This window comes from Phascolarctos cinereus, unplaced genomic scaffold (genome assembly GCF_003287225.1).
Source record: "Phascolarctos cinereus isolate Bilbo 61053 unplaced genomic scaffold, phaCin_HiC Scaffold_9;HRSCAF=440, whole genome shotgun sequence".
NCBI classification, from domain to species: domain Eukaryota; kingdom Metazoa; phylum Chordata; class Mammalia; order Diprotodontia; family Phascolarctidae; genus Phascolarctos; species Phascolarctos cinereus.
In genome coordinates, this window is record NW_027556402.1 from 242,547,256 (window position 1) to 242,561,766 (window position 14,511).

At 41.7% G+C, this 14,511-nt stretch overlaps 1 protein-coding gene across 1 annotated transcript in view; it reads right to left on the reverse strand.

Annotated features, from left to right (window-relative positions):
• SYT13 (synaptotagmin 13) overlaps nucleotides 1–14,511 on the reverse strand; it is a 69,188-nt gene that overhangs the window by 33,478 nt on the left and 21,199 nt on the right. Inside the window, exons 2-3 of the mRNA XM_021009794.2 lie at nucleotides 9,152–9,377; nucleotides 3,473–3,607 (exon numbers count right to left, since the gene is read on the reverse strand). Coding sequence (XP_020865453.1) covers nucleotides 3,473–3,607; nucleotides 9,152–9,377 — 361 coding nt within the window. The remainder of the gene's footprint in view (nucleotides 1–3,472; nucleotides 3,608–9,151; nucleotides 9,378–14,511) is intronic.

The following is a 14,511-nucleotide window of genomic DNA, read 5'->3' on the forward strand; positions in this document are numbered from 1 at the left end:
AAGGAGGAAAAGAAGAAAGGAGGCACCATCAATAACTAAGGGAAGCAGGAAGGGCTTCCCATTATAGGTGACATGAGAGTTGGTCCTTGAAGGAAGCTAAGGACTCTAAAAGATGATGGTGAATTGGGAGTTTGTTCCAAGCATGAGCAACAGGCTGGACAAAGGCATCAAAATGGGAAGTGGTATGTCAATTTCTGAGAAGAGGAGTGACATGCAATAAGCCTGGAAAGGTAGACTAGACCCAGATGGTGAAGGACTTCCAATGCCAAGCTGAGGAGTTTGCATTTTATCCTGGAAGCAATAGGCAGCCACTGAGGGTTCTTGAACTGAGGGGTGGCATGATCAGATCTGTGCTTCCAGTACATGTGAGATAATCCAGGTAAAAGTGCTTTGAAAGGTTAAACTCATGGTTCAGGTGTGGGCCATTGAGTATGCCCCAATTGATCAGTTAGGATAATGCCACTCAAGTCAATAATAAGTATTTATTGAGCACCTACTCTGTGCCAGGCACTAACTGAGGGCTCTGGAGATACAAAGAAAAGCAAAAACAGTCTCTTCTCTCAACATGCTCACCAGTGTAATCAGTAATCATTAAGAAGAGATGACTACGTAATTACAATGACTAAGTTTGGCCCTGGGCAGGGGGGGGGGAGCGTAAGGAAGGGGACACACATTTATTAAGTGCCCACTATGTGCCATTCTTATTTCATTTGATCCTTATAACCCTGTGAGGTAGCCTTCACAAAACCATCCCCATTAGATTGTAAGATCCTTGAGGACAGGGGTTGTCTTTCGCCTCTCTTTGTATCCCCACACTTAGCACAGTGCCTGGCACATAGTAGGCACTTAATAAATCTATATTAACTGACTATCACAGTTAAGGAAAGTGAGTAGCATAAAGGTTAAGTGATTTGCCCAGGGTCACATAGCTGGTAAGTCTCTGAGGCCAGATTTGGACTCAGGTTTGCCTGATTGCAGGTCCAGAGCTCTATCTACTATGCCACCTAGCTGCCCATAGAGTAGAGATGAGAAAAATCTGCCTCTTCCTCTTCTTTGCAGGTGGGAAATTGTGCCTGCAGAACATTCTAGATGTCATCAGACTCAGTTGTGTCCATTTTTGCTGAATTGATTTGTTTTTCTTCTTCCTTCTTAAATCTTTCTTACAAAAGATGCCTTGCTGCGTAAGGGGGTTGTAGATGGGTATACTCAGAAATGAATGTGATATAACAACCCAAAAAATCAATAACTTTTTTTTAAAGAAAAGGGGGAGAAAAATTGAAGGAAGGTTAGAAGGAGGCACTGTGGAGAAAATGAAACATTTCTGTATCACTTTAAGCTTTACAAAATGGAGTCCTAATAAGAGCCCAGTGATGTAGGTAGTAGAAGTATTATTATAACCATTTTTTGGATGGAAAAAACAAGGCTCAGAGAGATAAAATGATTTGTCCAATTTCGTGTGCCAAATAAGTACCAGAACCAGGATTTGAACCTAGGTCTTCTGATGTATCATCTCCCAGAGTTTCCATTCTGGCAGGCTGCTCTCAAATGATGGAGATCTAGAAAGACCTACCAAAGAGCTAGAGCCCACTCTCCTCCCAATCCCAAGCCTCAGGCTTTAGAACCCAAGCAGCATCACATGATGGATGTGTGTTCCTTGGCATTTGGTCAGCTTTGTTTGTCTAAGGTGGAGGAAAGGAAACCTGGGGACACCCTGCACATTTGGAAAGGCACACCTCACATTTAGAGTTTGGAACACAAAGAAAGCAGAAGTTTATCTGATAACTGCCAACACCCCTTTAATCATCCATGCTCTGGTCTCCTGAGCCAAGGACACTATAATATCCTCCTACTGCTTGCAGGTACCTAATGATTTAAACCTAAACACCCTCCAGGTAGGGCAATCCCAGAATCATAGCCTTGGAGAGAGAAGGAAGGTCAGGGGCTGAGCAACCACTAGGGGATGTGGCAATTGGGCCTCAGTTCAGTTGAGCAGGGGTGGGTACGGCTAAGATGAGAAAATCCACTGGGCTCTCCTTTTTTTCTGACTGTGATCTGGAATTGCAGACTGCCTAGGCAAAAACTCCCTCCTCCTGGTACCATTTTACAATCCTGTATTCCCACCTACCTCAGCCCTTTGCCTCCCAAGTCCCTATCCTGCTCTGACCTCCCCTTCCATTGTGCTCTCTGGAATGCCTAACCTATCATTAACAAAATAGCTATAGGGGCAGCTAGGTGGCGCAGTGGATTAGAGCACCAGCCCTGAAGTCAGGAGGACCTGAGTTCAAATCCGGCCTCAGATCAAACACTTGACACTTACTAGCTGTGTGACCCTGGGCAAGTCACTTAACCCCAATTGCCTAAAAGCAAAATAAATAAATAAATAAATGAATGAGTAAATGAATGAATGAATGAATGAATGAATGAATGAATAAAAAAAATAGCTATAATCATGAAATCAGAGCCATTGGGAAAATTCCATAGACATTTCTGGCAAGAAAGAAATTCAACAGATGAATCAGAAATTTTAGAATTGGATGAGAGAGATGATCAAATACAATACCCTCATTTTACAAAGGAGGAAAACTGAGGCACAAAGAGTCTAGCTTATAGGTAGCTGAGGCAAGATTTGAATTCAAGCTTTCTTTGCTGCAAGCCCAGTACTCTAACTTTACCACGTCACAGCATCTTAGTGAGTAGAATCTATAGAGAGGCAGATTTCAGCTAAATGTAAAGATAAACTTTCCGGATACTTAGAACGATTAAAAGGTAGAATGAGCTGTCTTGGGAGGTAATAAGGTCTCTGTAATTAAATATTTTCAAACTGAGGCTGGATAATCATTTTTTCTGGGATGTTGTAGAGAGAATTCCTGTTCAGATAAGTAGAAAGTGGTAATCAGTAAGTGGGTGGTGAAAAAAATGCTGAATCGGGGGGTCAATGGACCTGGATTTGAAGCTCAGCTCTACTATTTGCTAATTTTGAAGCCCTGGGTAAGTTATTTAAACTCTCTGAGAGTCAGTTTCTTCATCTGTAAAATGACAGGTTTAGCCCCAAGCAGACATAAGAGTGTACCTCCCTTTCTTCCTTGCTGAGGTGATGGGTGTAGAACATGGCATACAATGACATATTGGATGGATGTATTGGTTAGGTCTGCTAAATTATTTCTTTGTCTTCTCTACTTCTTTATTCATAAGCAATGGCTGTCTGGGAGGTAGAAGGGAAGGGATATATTCGGAAATGTAGGTGAGGTAAAAATAAAAGATGATAAAAGTTTTTCAAGAGAAAAGAAAAAATAAGATGGGGGAGGAATTGGATGACCTCCAAAGTCTCTCCGGGCACTGACTCTTCAGATCTTAATAGCATGAAATGTTTTCTCAATCATTTCTTCACCCCTTCCCCCCTTGCCTTGACCTGTAAAGAACCTTCAGGAGTGAAGTATTAGGGTGGAGGCAGAAGGAAGGATAGGGCATTTACCTTCCAGGAGCGTCACAGACAGCTGGGCCTTCTGGTGGTCATAGCCCAGGGAGTAGTGGAGTTTTGGGGCCTGGTTCCAGCTGGCAGCCTTCTCTGGATTCCACGTCTCAATCACACAGACATCTTCCACCACACCTGGCAGGGAGAAGCACAGGAGTCATGTCCACTCCCCAGGGGATCCCATCTCTCCCCTGCTTCATCTTTCCCCTATGTTCCCACTTAATGCTTTGCCAGCAAAACCAGCCTAAAAACCATGTATCCAGTGCCATGCCTAGCCCCTGGTACAGAGTAGGCATCTAGGAAATATTTGTTCATCAATTGAGAGGTCAGTATAATGCCACTCACCAGCTGTGCACCTTCAGGCAAGTTACTTTCCCTCTCTGGGCCTATTTTCTCACTTAAAAATGAGGGAGTTTGACTAAATGGCCTCCAAAACCCTGACAGCTGTAACCAGTTAAATGCCCTGTGTTGTCTCAGCTCACACATCCTAAACTCTATGTTCTAAGTTTTTTTTCCAGCTTTGTCATTCTAGGTTCTAGGTTCCAAAGACCCTTCCTGCTAGGACATTCTATGTCCCATGTTCCTAGCTCTGACATCCTATGTCATACCGATCTAAGGTCCCTTCCTGGAGTTCTTTGTTGCATGTTCCAAGTGTCCTTTTAGCCTTGGCATTTTATTTTCTGTGCACTTTTTAATACCATAGAAGGCTAAGGGTGTGAGGACCTGAGTGTTACTAGAATCTCTAAAGGTGTGACAGTCACCAGCAGGAAGCCAGGGTCATCTGAGTGACAAAGTGCCCTGGAAAGCATGACACCCTCCAGCAGCTAGCTTTCTGACAGCTCCAGACTCCAGTTGATTGTGATCTAGTGACAGCCTTTCCCTGCTGGGGGCAGGTGGGGAATTTGGGCAGCGGGCCAGCTTGCTGGTTGTACAAATGCCAGACACCAGAAAGACCTTCAAGAGAGTCTTACTCAGGAATACAAAGGCACTACTCTCAGACAGGTTTCCAAACTGGGAGGCACAGTAGTGTGAACTCAGTGAGGGCATAACTCCTTGTCGCTATTGTTTTCAGTCCTGTCTGACTCTCTGTGACCCCATTTGGGGTTTTCTTGACAGAGATACTGGAATGGTTTGCCATTTCCCGCTCCAGCTCATTTTACAGATGAGGAAACTGAGGCAAATAGGGTGACGTGACTTACCCAGGGTCACACAGCTAGTAAGTGTCTGAGGCTGGAATTGAACTCAGGAAGATGAGTCTTCCTGACTCTAGGCCCAGCTCTCTGTCTACTACACTTCCACCACCCCCATGAAATGGGTGTGATACACCAAGCTCCTAAAGGAACCCCAAGGCTGGAATCATTCAAATGGTTCTGGATTTGGGGTCAGAGGACTTGGGTTTGACTCTCAGCTCTGTACAACCATGGGCAAGTCACTTTCCTTCTATGGAGCCTCAGTTTTCTTATATGTATAATTAAATGGCTGGACTAGGTGATCTTTAAGATGCCATTCCAGAATGAAACCCTGTGGTCCAGGCAAGTTTCCCTGAAGGACAGGTAGTGGGTTTTCCATGCAGACCATGGAAACATAATAGGCGACATTTCAGGAATCTTGGGCTCACTTTTGCAGATTCTCCCACCCATTTCATTTCAGCCTCCTAACACCTGTGTGCCAGTAGGTAGCCTTCATAATCCCATCTTCATTAGACAGCTGAAGAAACCAAGCCCCACTAAAGCTAAGTCAGCTGGGTTCCCAGAGCAGCAGTGCAAAGCCAGGTTTTCCTAACTCCACAGGATCATAGACTGAGAGCAGGCAGGAGCCTCGGCTCTCTTGTCCAGCTCCTTTCATTTTACAGACGGTAAACTGACTATAATGCTAAGACCTTCCCTCTATTGGTTAGCTCCAATTTACCATGCGGCTAGGGGGTCCCCACAGCCTTCATGTGGTTTTAAGCTATTAAAGCTGAAAGCTTATTAAGGTATGAACACATAAAACCACACGAAGACTTTGGGGACCCCTGGCCAAAGCTGCCTCACACACAGTTGTTCCAAGGTTGTTGCCTTCATTGGAGTGTGAGCTCCTTGGGGGAGGGGACTGCTTCTTGCCTTTCTTTGCGACCCCATCACTTAGCACAGGGCCTGATTCACAGGTACCTAGTAAGCATCAGCACTGAGACTAGAACCCCCATCTTCTGCCGCCAGAAACAATGCCCTGTCCATGGTACTTCCCTCTCAGGTTCTCCCTACTGCCCCATTTCCCCCCTCATTGTCTCTCTCACAGAGGAGGTTGGGCATCACTGCAAAGGGTAAGAGCAGGTGGGCTCAGAAAGGAGAGCAAGGTATTTAAGGAGGTTTGTTGCTGCTATGTTAGAACTTGAGAGAACCTCAGAAACCATCTATCTCTGGTGCCCTTCAAAATTGAAAATGGGCTATTGGGAATGACAAGCTCTAATACTATTACTGGGGCAGTTAGGAGGCGCCATAGTGAACAGACTGCCGGACCTGGAGTCAGGAAAACTATCTTCCTTAGTTCAAATCTGGCCTCAGACACTTACTAGCTACATGACCCTGGGCAAGTCACTTCACTCTATTTGCCTCAGTTTCCTCATCTGCAAAATGAGCTAAAGAAGGAAATGGCAAACCACTCTAGGATCTTTGCCAAGAAAACCCCAAAAAGGGTCTTGAAGAATTGGATACCACTGAAACAACTTAGCAATGACAATACTATTACTGGGGGCCCACTTTTAACAGCTCCTAATTAAAGCCAATTACCCAGCTTCGTGACCTTGGGTAACTCCCTGACCATTTGTAAAATGAGGCTGCAGATGGCCTGTAAAGTCCAATTCAGTTCTAAAACTGTGCTCCTGTGAAAGTCCTAAGGTTTTAAGTGGAGCTTCTTTTATTAGGCTTCCTGGTACCAATTTCCCAAGGCAGGAGACTGTCTAGGATTTCAAGTGCCAAGGGTTTTTGTTTTGTTTTGTTTGGGGGGTGGGGGTAACCATTCTAATGGTATTAGGAAAGGACCACAGCAGCCAGTTGCTTTTTACTTCCCTCCCTGCCATCCCCCTAAAAAGCAAAGCCAGTCCTAACTGCCTCAATTAAATTCAACAAGCATTTATTAAACACCTATTATGGTCAAGCCCCAGTACTGGGTGCTGGTGATAAAAAATTGTGAACAAGGTACAGTACCTTCCCTCAAGAGGCTTCCAATCTAGTAGGGAAGGTGAATAAACAAAAGGCAATTAAATGTATTAGGGTGTACAATGGCATTTAAAGTCCTTCAGTCTGGCTCTATTCTGTCTTTACAGACCGATTTCTCAGTCACTGGCCCTCCTGCAAATGCTACTTTCCTGACAACTCAGCCCAGGGACTGTTTCCTTCCTCTCATCTCTTCCTTGGTGCCTCCTAGTTCCACGATGCAGACCTTCTCGTCTAAGGAGAAGCCAATGAGCTTCTGCGATGGACCTGCTCTGGTCGGGCATTGTGCTAAGCTCTTGGGTTACAAAAATGGGCAAAAGGCAGTCTCCACTCTTGAGGGGCCCCTAGCTTAATGAAAGCGGACATGCACCAGCAAGGTGTGTACAGGACTAACCAGAGGCAGTCGAGAAACGGAAGGCACCAGCATGAAGGGGGATTGGGAAAGGCATCTAGCAGCAGGAAGGATTTCAGACGGGGCTCGGCAAAAGCCAGGAGGCAGAGGTGAGATGAGAGAGGGGCCTCACAATCTCCTAGATTCAGCTCTGCATTAGAGCTTCCCTTTCCTTTCCTTGTCTTTGCATCTGTCCGTTGGCTCATAGTGGGTATATAATGGGCAACTTCACTTGTCAAATTGGACTGAATTGACTGTGAGCAGGATGTGGGGGAGGTCGAATATAAAAGCAGGAGAGATTTGAAAAGGAAACATCACCTATACCTGGGGGGGGGGGGGAAGGGAAGGAGTCAAATGCAACTTCTTGGGGGAGTTGACACCTGAGCTGGACCTTGATGGAAAGAAATAATTTCAACAAGTTGAAAAGGAAGGAATTCTTTGGAGATGGGGGAGGGGAGGGAAGTGAGTATACAAATGGATGGAAGCAGAGAATGGGCAGGATTACTGACTCAGGTTGGCCATGTGCCCTTCCCTCCTCCTCCCCCATTTAATAAACTCCTGTGTCTCATTATTTCTTATTTTTACCGTTACTGTCTTGCTCACAAAGAGTTGTTTGCACATTGTCATTCCTATTAGACTGGGAGCTCCTGTGGACTATGTTTGCCTTTCTTGGTGTGCCCACTGAGGCAGCTTAAATGTGACCTCAGAATAACACTAACTAAATGTGTGACCCTGGGCAAGTCATTTAACTCTGTTTGCCTCAGTTTCTTCAAATGTAAAATGAGCTGGCGAAGGAAATGGCAAACCACTCCAGTATCTCTGCCAAGAAAACTCCAAATGAGGTCATGAAGAGTCAGACATGACTGAATAACAACAGCAACAATGCAACCCCATTGCTTAGCACAGTGCCTGACACACAGTAGGAGTTTAATAAATGCTTGTTGACTCGACTTGAACATGGAATGTGTCAATAGGAATGCTTTCAAATAAGGCTAGGAAGGTAGGATTGTGGTAGGCCTTGAATGCCAGACTAAAGAATTTTTATATTAGCTTGGGGATAATGGGAGAGGGCACTGAGGTGCAGGAAAGTACCATGATTCAACTCAATTCTGCTTAATATGTATGCATTCAAGGTGAAAGGCAGTAGAGCAAAGGTTCTCAACTTTTCATGTGTCCTGTATGTCTTTTACACTTTGGTGAAGCCTATGGACCCCTGCTCAGAATCATGCAATTTTTTTAAAAAGATCATAATGAAAGAAAATACTAAATTTTAGTCATTGATTAGTAAAATCAACAATGAATTTCCCACCATGTGCATAGATTCCCCCTCCCCAGGGGTTCATGGGACCCAGGTTAAGAATCCTTGGAGTAGACAAAGACTTGGCTTCAGTCCAAAAGGCCTGGATTTAAGTCCAGTTATGACACATTCTGCTTGTGTGACCCTGGGAAAGTCAATTAACTTCTCAATGCCACAGGCAATCTTTTAGAACTAGAAATGCCTGAGCAGGGACTGATCTGCTTTACTAGAGGAAGTATATTTTTAGATCAAGTCTGCTCATAGGAGGGATCCCTACCCTGTGAAGTCATTGTACTAAGTGCAGAAGACACACATACAAAGGGGAAAGCCATCTCTACCCTGAAGGACCTTCTATTTTACATGAGTTACCTAATAGGGAAAATGACTTTAGTGGTTGTGTGATGGGCTGGAGACCAGGAGCTTAACGAATGTGGTTAAACACTATGTCTATTAGTCTTCTTGTGTTCCTCCAAGTGCCTACCATGAGGTTCAACCCCGATATAACTGACTTCAGTGGGACTCAGATTTTCCATTTCCCAGTAAGGCAATGGGAAACCTGGAGAGAGAAGGATGGGCAGCTTGTTACTGGACTGGGATCTCAATGGGACCTTGAAACTTAGACCAGACGGCTTTTCTGTCTGAGAATCCCACTGTCCCATCCCAGCCAGGGACATTTTTTACTCCATTGGTCCCTGTGAATGTCCCAGTCTGCCACAGGCAGACAATTTGGTGAGGCCAATGACCAACAGAGTGGGTGCCCTGGTGGAGGAGGAGGTGCTGGGAGAGAGAAAGCCTACCATTCTGAGGGAGGATGAAGAGCTCCTCGGTAACCTGTCTTTTGAGGCGACTGTCATTCAGGGCCTGTGTGCTGGCAGGGACTGGCTCCTCCTCCGTGGTCCTCAAGGTGTAATCGGCGTAGTTGATGACCTCTGGGGCAGTCACTGCTGGCTTAGGTCCATAGATGTCTGGGAACTTCAGGAGGGCTCTGGGCTGGACAGGCTCCGTGGATTTTTTAATATTGAACTGAAACACAAGTTGCTTTGATTGGTTACTACTTCCTTCACCATCACCCCCATGCTGCTTCTCATTAGATTATGAGATCCCTGAGGTCAAGGACTCTATCGTACCTCTTTTTCTATCCCTAGGGCTTAACACAGTGCCTGACACATAGTAGGTGCTCAATAAGTGTTTATTGATTGATCCCAAGCACTAAAGAAAAATTGACTTCTAAGGATAGCACTGGATCTCAGGATCATAGGACTTTAGAAACAGAGGGGATCTTAGAGACCACATTCCAAAACCCTCCCCAGAGGTGAAGTGACTCTCCCAAGGTCATATAATGATTAAGTGGCAGAACCAGAACTAGAATCCAGGTCTCCTGACTCCAAATCCACTTTCCCCCATACCAAAATGGCCCTACCCCAAACCACAACTAATATGGACAAACAGCTGAGTGTGGAGGTATGTCTCTTTCTACCACCGTTTTCCCCCCAGAGCAGAGTCATGTCTGTGCTACTTGGGTCTCTGGTGAATTGCCTAAAGTCATACTGTAAATAAACCGAACTCCAATATCTCCCCCAGTCCAGTGCTCCATGGGGTCTAAGACAGTGAAGAAAACAGATAATCTCTGAACCCTGCATAGATATGATAGAAACTCAGAGCTGCTGAGAGATTAGGAATCCATTCTAAGGGCGTCCTCCTTACAGCACCCTGAAAAGTAGTCAACTACCCTCTGCTTGATGATGCCCAGCCCACTGTTGGCCCAGAGAGGGTGTTAATATGGCTTGAATTGGATTGAGAGGGAACTAACTACATTCTTTGGTGGTCCATTCCACTTCTGGACAGAATGAAGGTTTTTCATATGTGGGATTGAAATCTGACTCCCTGTAACTTTTACTCATTATTCCTAGTTCTGTCCTCAGAAGTCTAATCTGTCATCCACATTAACAGCCCTTCAAAGAATTGAAGACAGTATGCCTCCCCCCAAGTCTTCTCTCCAGGGCTCAACATCTCTGGTCCTTCAATCTATGCTCTTATCGTATTAGATTGTAAGCTCCTTGAGGACACAGACTGGCTTTTCCCTCTTTTGTGTTTCCAGCACTCAGCATAATGCCTAGCACATAATAGGTGTTTAATAAATGTTTAGTGATTGACATGGCTTCTAGTCCCTTCACCATTCAGCTCACCCTCTTGTGAATACTCTACAGTAGTCAACATCCTTCCTAAAATAAGGGCCCCAGAACAGTACATGGTACGATCAGGATGTCAAGGAGGAGAGGACTTCAATATCCCTGTTTACTTAAAATGGGGATTCACTTTTTAAGGAGAAGACAACTAGCTATCCACAGGACTTCTCAGAAAGTAAAATCTTAGGGTTGCTCAGAGACAAGGGGCAAAGAGACACTCTTAGACAGTTCCCATTGCCAAGAAGATCTTCCTCACATCAACCCCAAATTTGCTTCTTTGCCGTTCCCATCCATCATTGTCAGTTCTCATCTCTGGGGCCAAGTAGAACAAATCTAATCCCTCTTCCACTGGACAGGCCCTTCCATGTGTGACGGTTGCGATTACATCCCCCTGTGTTTAATCATCTTTAGAAAACTGTCAAGTGGAAAGATGCCCGGACAAAGCCAAAGGACTCAAGTTTGAACTATAACTCTGCTAATCACCACTTATTGGACCCTGGGGGAAATTACTTAATCTCTCTGAACCTCAGTTTCCCCACATGTTTTAAATATATTTCAAAAATTTCATTATTTCTGAACTAGACAAATACCAATAAACATGAACATTTTCATATACAAAGAATGAAAGAAAGTATTGTAACTATTAATGTCATCACATATAGCTTGGTTTTTTAAGTACATACTAAATTTTAGTGTGTTAGTTCCAAAAGCTATTCCATTTGTTTCTGTATCTCTCTGGCTTTCATTCCATTCTCTTTCATGCATGTTTAAAAATGCTTTGCTGATACAAAGCAAGAGCAAAAATAGATCTAATCAAAAGAGATAAGGAAGGAGACTACATCATTCTAAAAGGCACCATAGACAATGAAGTAATATCATTACTAAACTTATATACACCAGATGGTATAGCATCCAGATTCTTAGAGGAGAAGTTCAGGGAGTTACAGGAAGAAATAGACAGCAAAACTATACTAGTGGGGGACCTCAACCTCCCTCTCTCTGTTCTAGATAAATCTAACCATAAAATAAACAAGAAAGAAGTTAAAGAGGTGAATAGAACATTAGAAAAGTTAGGTATGATAGACCTCTGGAGAAAAATGAATGGGAATAGAAAGGAATATACTTTTTTCTCAGTACATGGCACATACACAAAAATTAACCATGTACTAGGCATAAAAACCTCATAATCTAATGCAGAAAGGCAGAAATATTAAATGCATCCTTTTCAGATCATGGTGCAATAAAAATCATATGTAATAAAGGGCCATGGAAAGATAGACTAAAAAATAATTGGAAACTAAATAATCTAATCCTAAAAAATGATTGGGTCAAACAACAAATCATAGAAACAATCAATAATTTCATTCAAGAGAATGACAATAATGAGACAACATACCAAAACCTATGGGATGCAGTGAAAGCAGTTCTTAGGGGAAGTTTTATATCTCTAAATGCTTACATAAATAAAATAGAAAAAGAGGAGATTAATGAATTGGGCATACAACAAAAAAACTAGAAAAAGAACAAATTAAAAATCCTCAACTAAACACCAAATTAGAAATATTGAAAACCAAAGGAAAAATTAAAAAATTGAAATTAAGAAAACTATTGAACTAATAAATAAAACTAAGAGCTGGTTTTATGAAAAAAACCAATAAAATAGATAAACCTTTGGTTAATTTAATTAAAAAAAGAAAGAAGAAAACCAAATTACTAGTATCAAGAATGAAAAGGGCAAAGCTACCACCAAGGAAGAGGAAATTAAAACAATAATTAGGAATTATTTTGCCCAACTATATGCCAACAAATTTGACAATCTTAGTGAAATGGATACATATTTACAAAAATATAAATTGCCCAGATTAACAGAAGAGGAAGTAAAATACTTAAATAACCCCATCTCAGAAAAAGAAATTGAACAAGCCATTGATGAACTCCCTAGGAAAAAATCTCCAGGGCCAGATGGATTTACATGTGAATTCTATCAAACATTTAAAGAACAATTAATTCCAATACTATATAGACTATTTGGGAAAATAGGTGAAGAAGGAGTCTTATCAAATTCTTTTTATGATACAAATATGGTGCTGATACCTAAACCAGGAAGAGTCAAAATAGAGAAAGAAAATTATAGACCAATTTCTCTAATGAATATAGATGCAAAAATTTTAAACAAAATACTAGCAATAGATACAGCAACTTATCACAAGAATAATACACTATGACCAGGTAGGATTTATACCAGGAATGCAGGGTTGGTTCAATATTAGGAAAACTATCAGCATCATTGAGCATATCAACACAAAACCAACAGAAACCACATGATCATCTCAATAGATGCAGAAAAAGCTTTTGATAAAATACAATACCCATTCCTATTAAAAACACTAGAAAGCATAGGTATAAATGGAGTCTTCCTTAAAACAATAAATAGCATCTAGCATTATATGTAATGGGGACAGGCTAGAAGCATTTCCAATAAGATCGGGGGTGAAACAAGGATGTCCATTATCACCACTGTTATTCAATATTGTACTGGAAACTTAGCTTTAGCAATAAGAGAAGAAAAAGAAATTGAAGGCATTAGAATAGGCAAAGAAGAAACAAAGCTATCACTCTTTGCAGATTACATGATGATATACTTAGAGAATCCTAGAGAATCAAGTAAAAAACTACTTGAAATAATAAACAACTTTAGCAAAGTTGCAAGCTATAAAATAAACCCACATAAATCATCAGCATTTCTATATATTACCAATAAAGCCCAACAGCAAGAGATAGAAAGAGAAATCCCATTTAAACTTACTATAGACATTATAAAATATTTAGGAATCTACCTCCCGAAACAAACCCAGGAACTCTATGAACACAATTACAAAACACTTTTCACACAAATAAATTCAGATCTAAATAATTGGAAAAACATCAGTTGCTCATGGGTAGGCCGAGCTAATATAATAAAAATGACAATCCTACCTAAGCTCATTTACTTATTCAGTGCCATACCAATCAAACTACCAAAAAATTATTTTATAGAGTTAGAAAAAATAATAACAAGATTCATTTGGAAAAACAAAAGGTCCAGAATATCAAAGGAACTAATGAAAAGAAATGCAGGGGAAGGTGGCCTAGCAATTCCAGATCTTAAATTGTATTATAAAGCAGCAATCATCAAAACTGCTTGGTACTGGCTAAGAAATAGGGAGGTGGATCAGTGGAATAGGTTAAATATGCAAGACACAGTAGTCAATGACTATAGTAATCTATTATTTGATAAACCCAAAGACCCCAGCTTCTGGGATAAGAACCCACTCTTTGAAAAAAACTGCTGGGAAAACTGGAAAAGAGTATGGCAGAAACTAGGCATAGACCCAAATCTCACCATATACCAAAATAAAGTCAAAATGGGTTCATGACTTAGATATAAAGGCTGATACATAAGTAAACTGGAGAACAAGGAATAGTTTACCTATCAGATCTATGGAGAACAGAAGAATTCATGACCAAACAGGAGATAGAGAACATTAAAAAGCAAAAGATAATTTTGATTACATTAAATTGAAAAGTTTTTGCAAACAAAGCCAATGCAACTAAGATTAGAAGGAAGGTAGAAAATTGGGAAAGAATTTTTACAACCAGTCTCTCTGATAAAGGCCTCATTTCTAAAATATATAGAGAATTAAGACAAATTTATAAGAACACCCCAATTGATAAATGGTCAAAGGATATGAACAGACAGTTCTCAGATGAAGAAATTAGAGCCATCTATACTCATATGAAAAAATGCTCGAAATCATTATTGATTAGAGAAATGCAAATCAAAACAACTCTGAGGTACCACATCACACCTATCAGATTGGCCAACATGACAAAACAGGAAAATGATAAATGTTGGAGAAGATGTGGGAAAATTGGAACACTAATGCATTGTTGGTGGAGTTGTGAAATGATCCAACCATTTTGGAGAACAA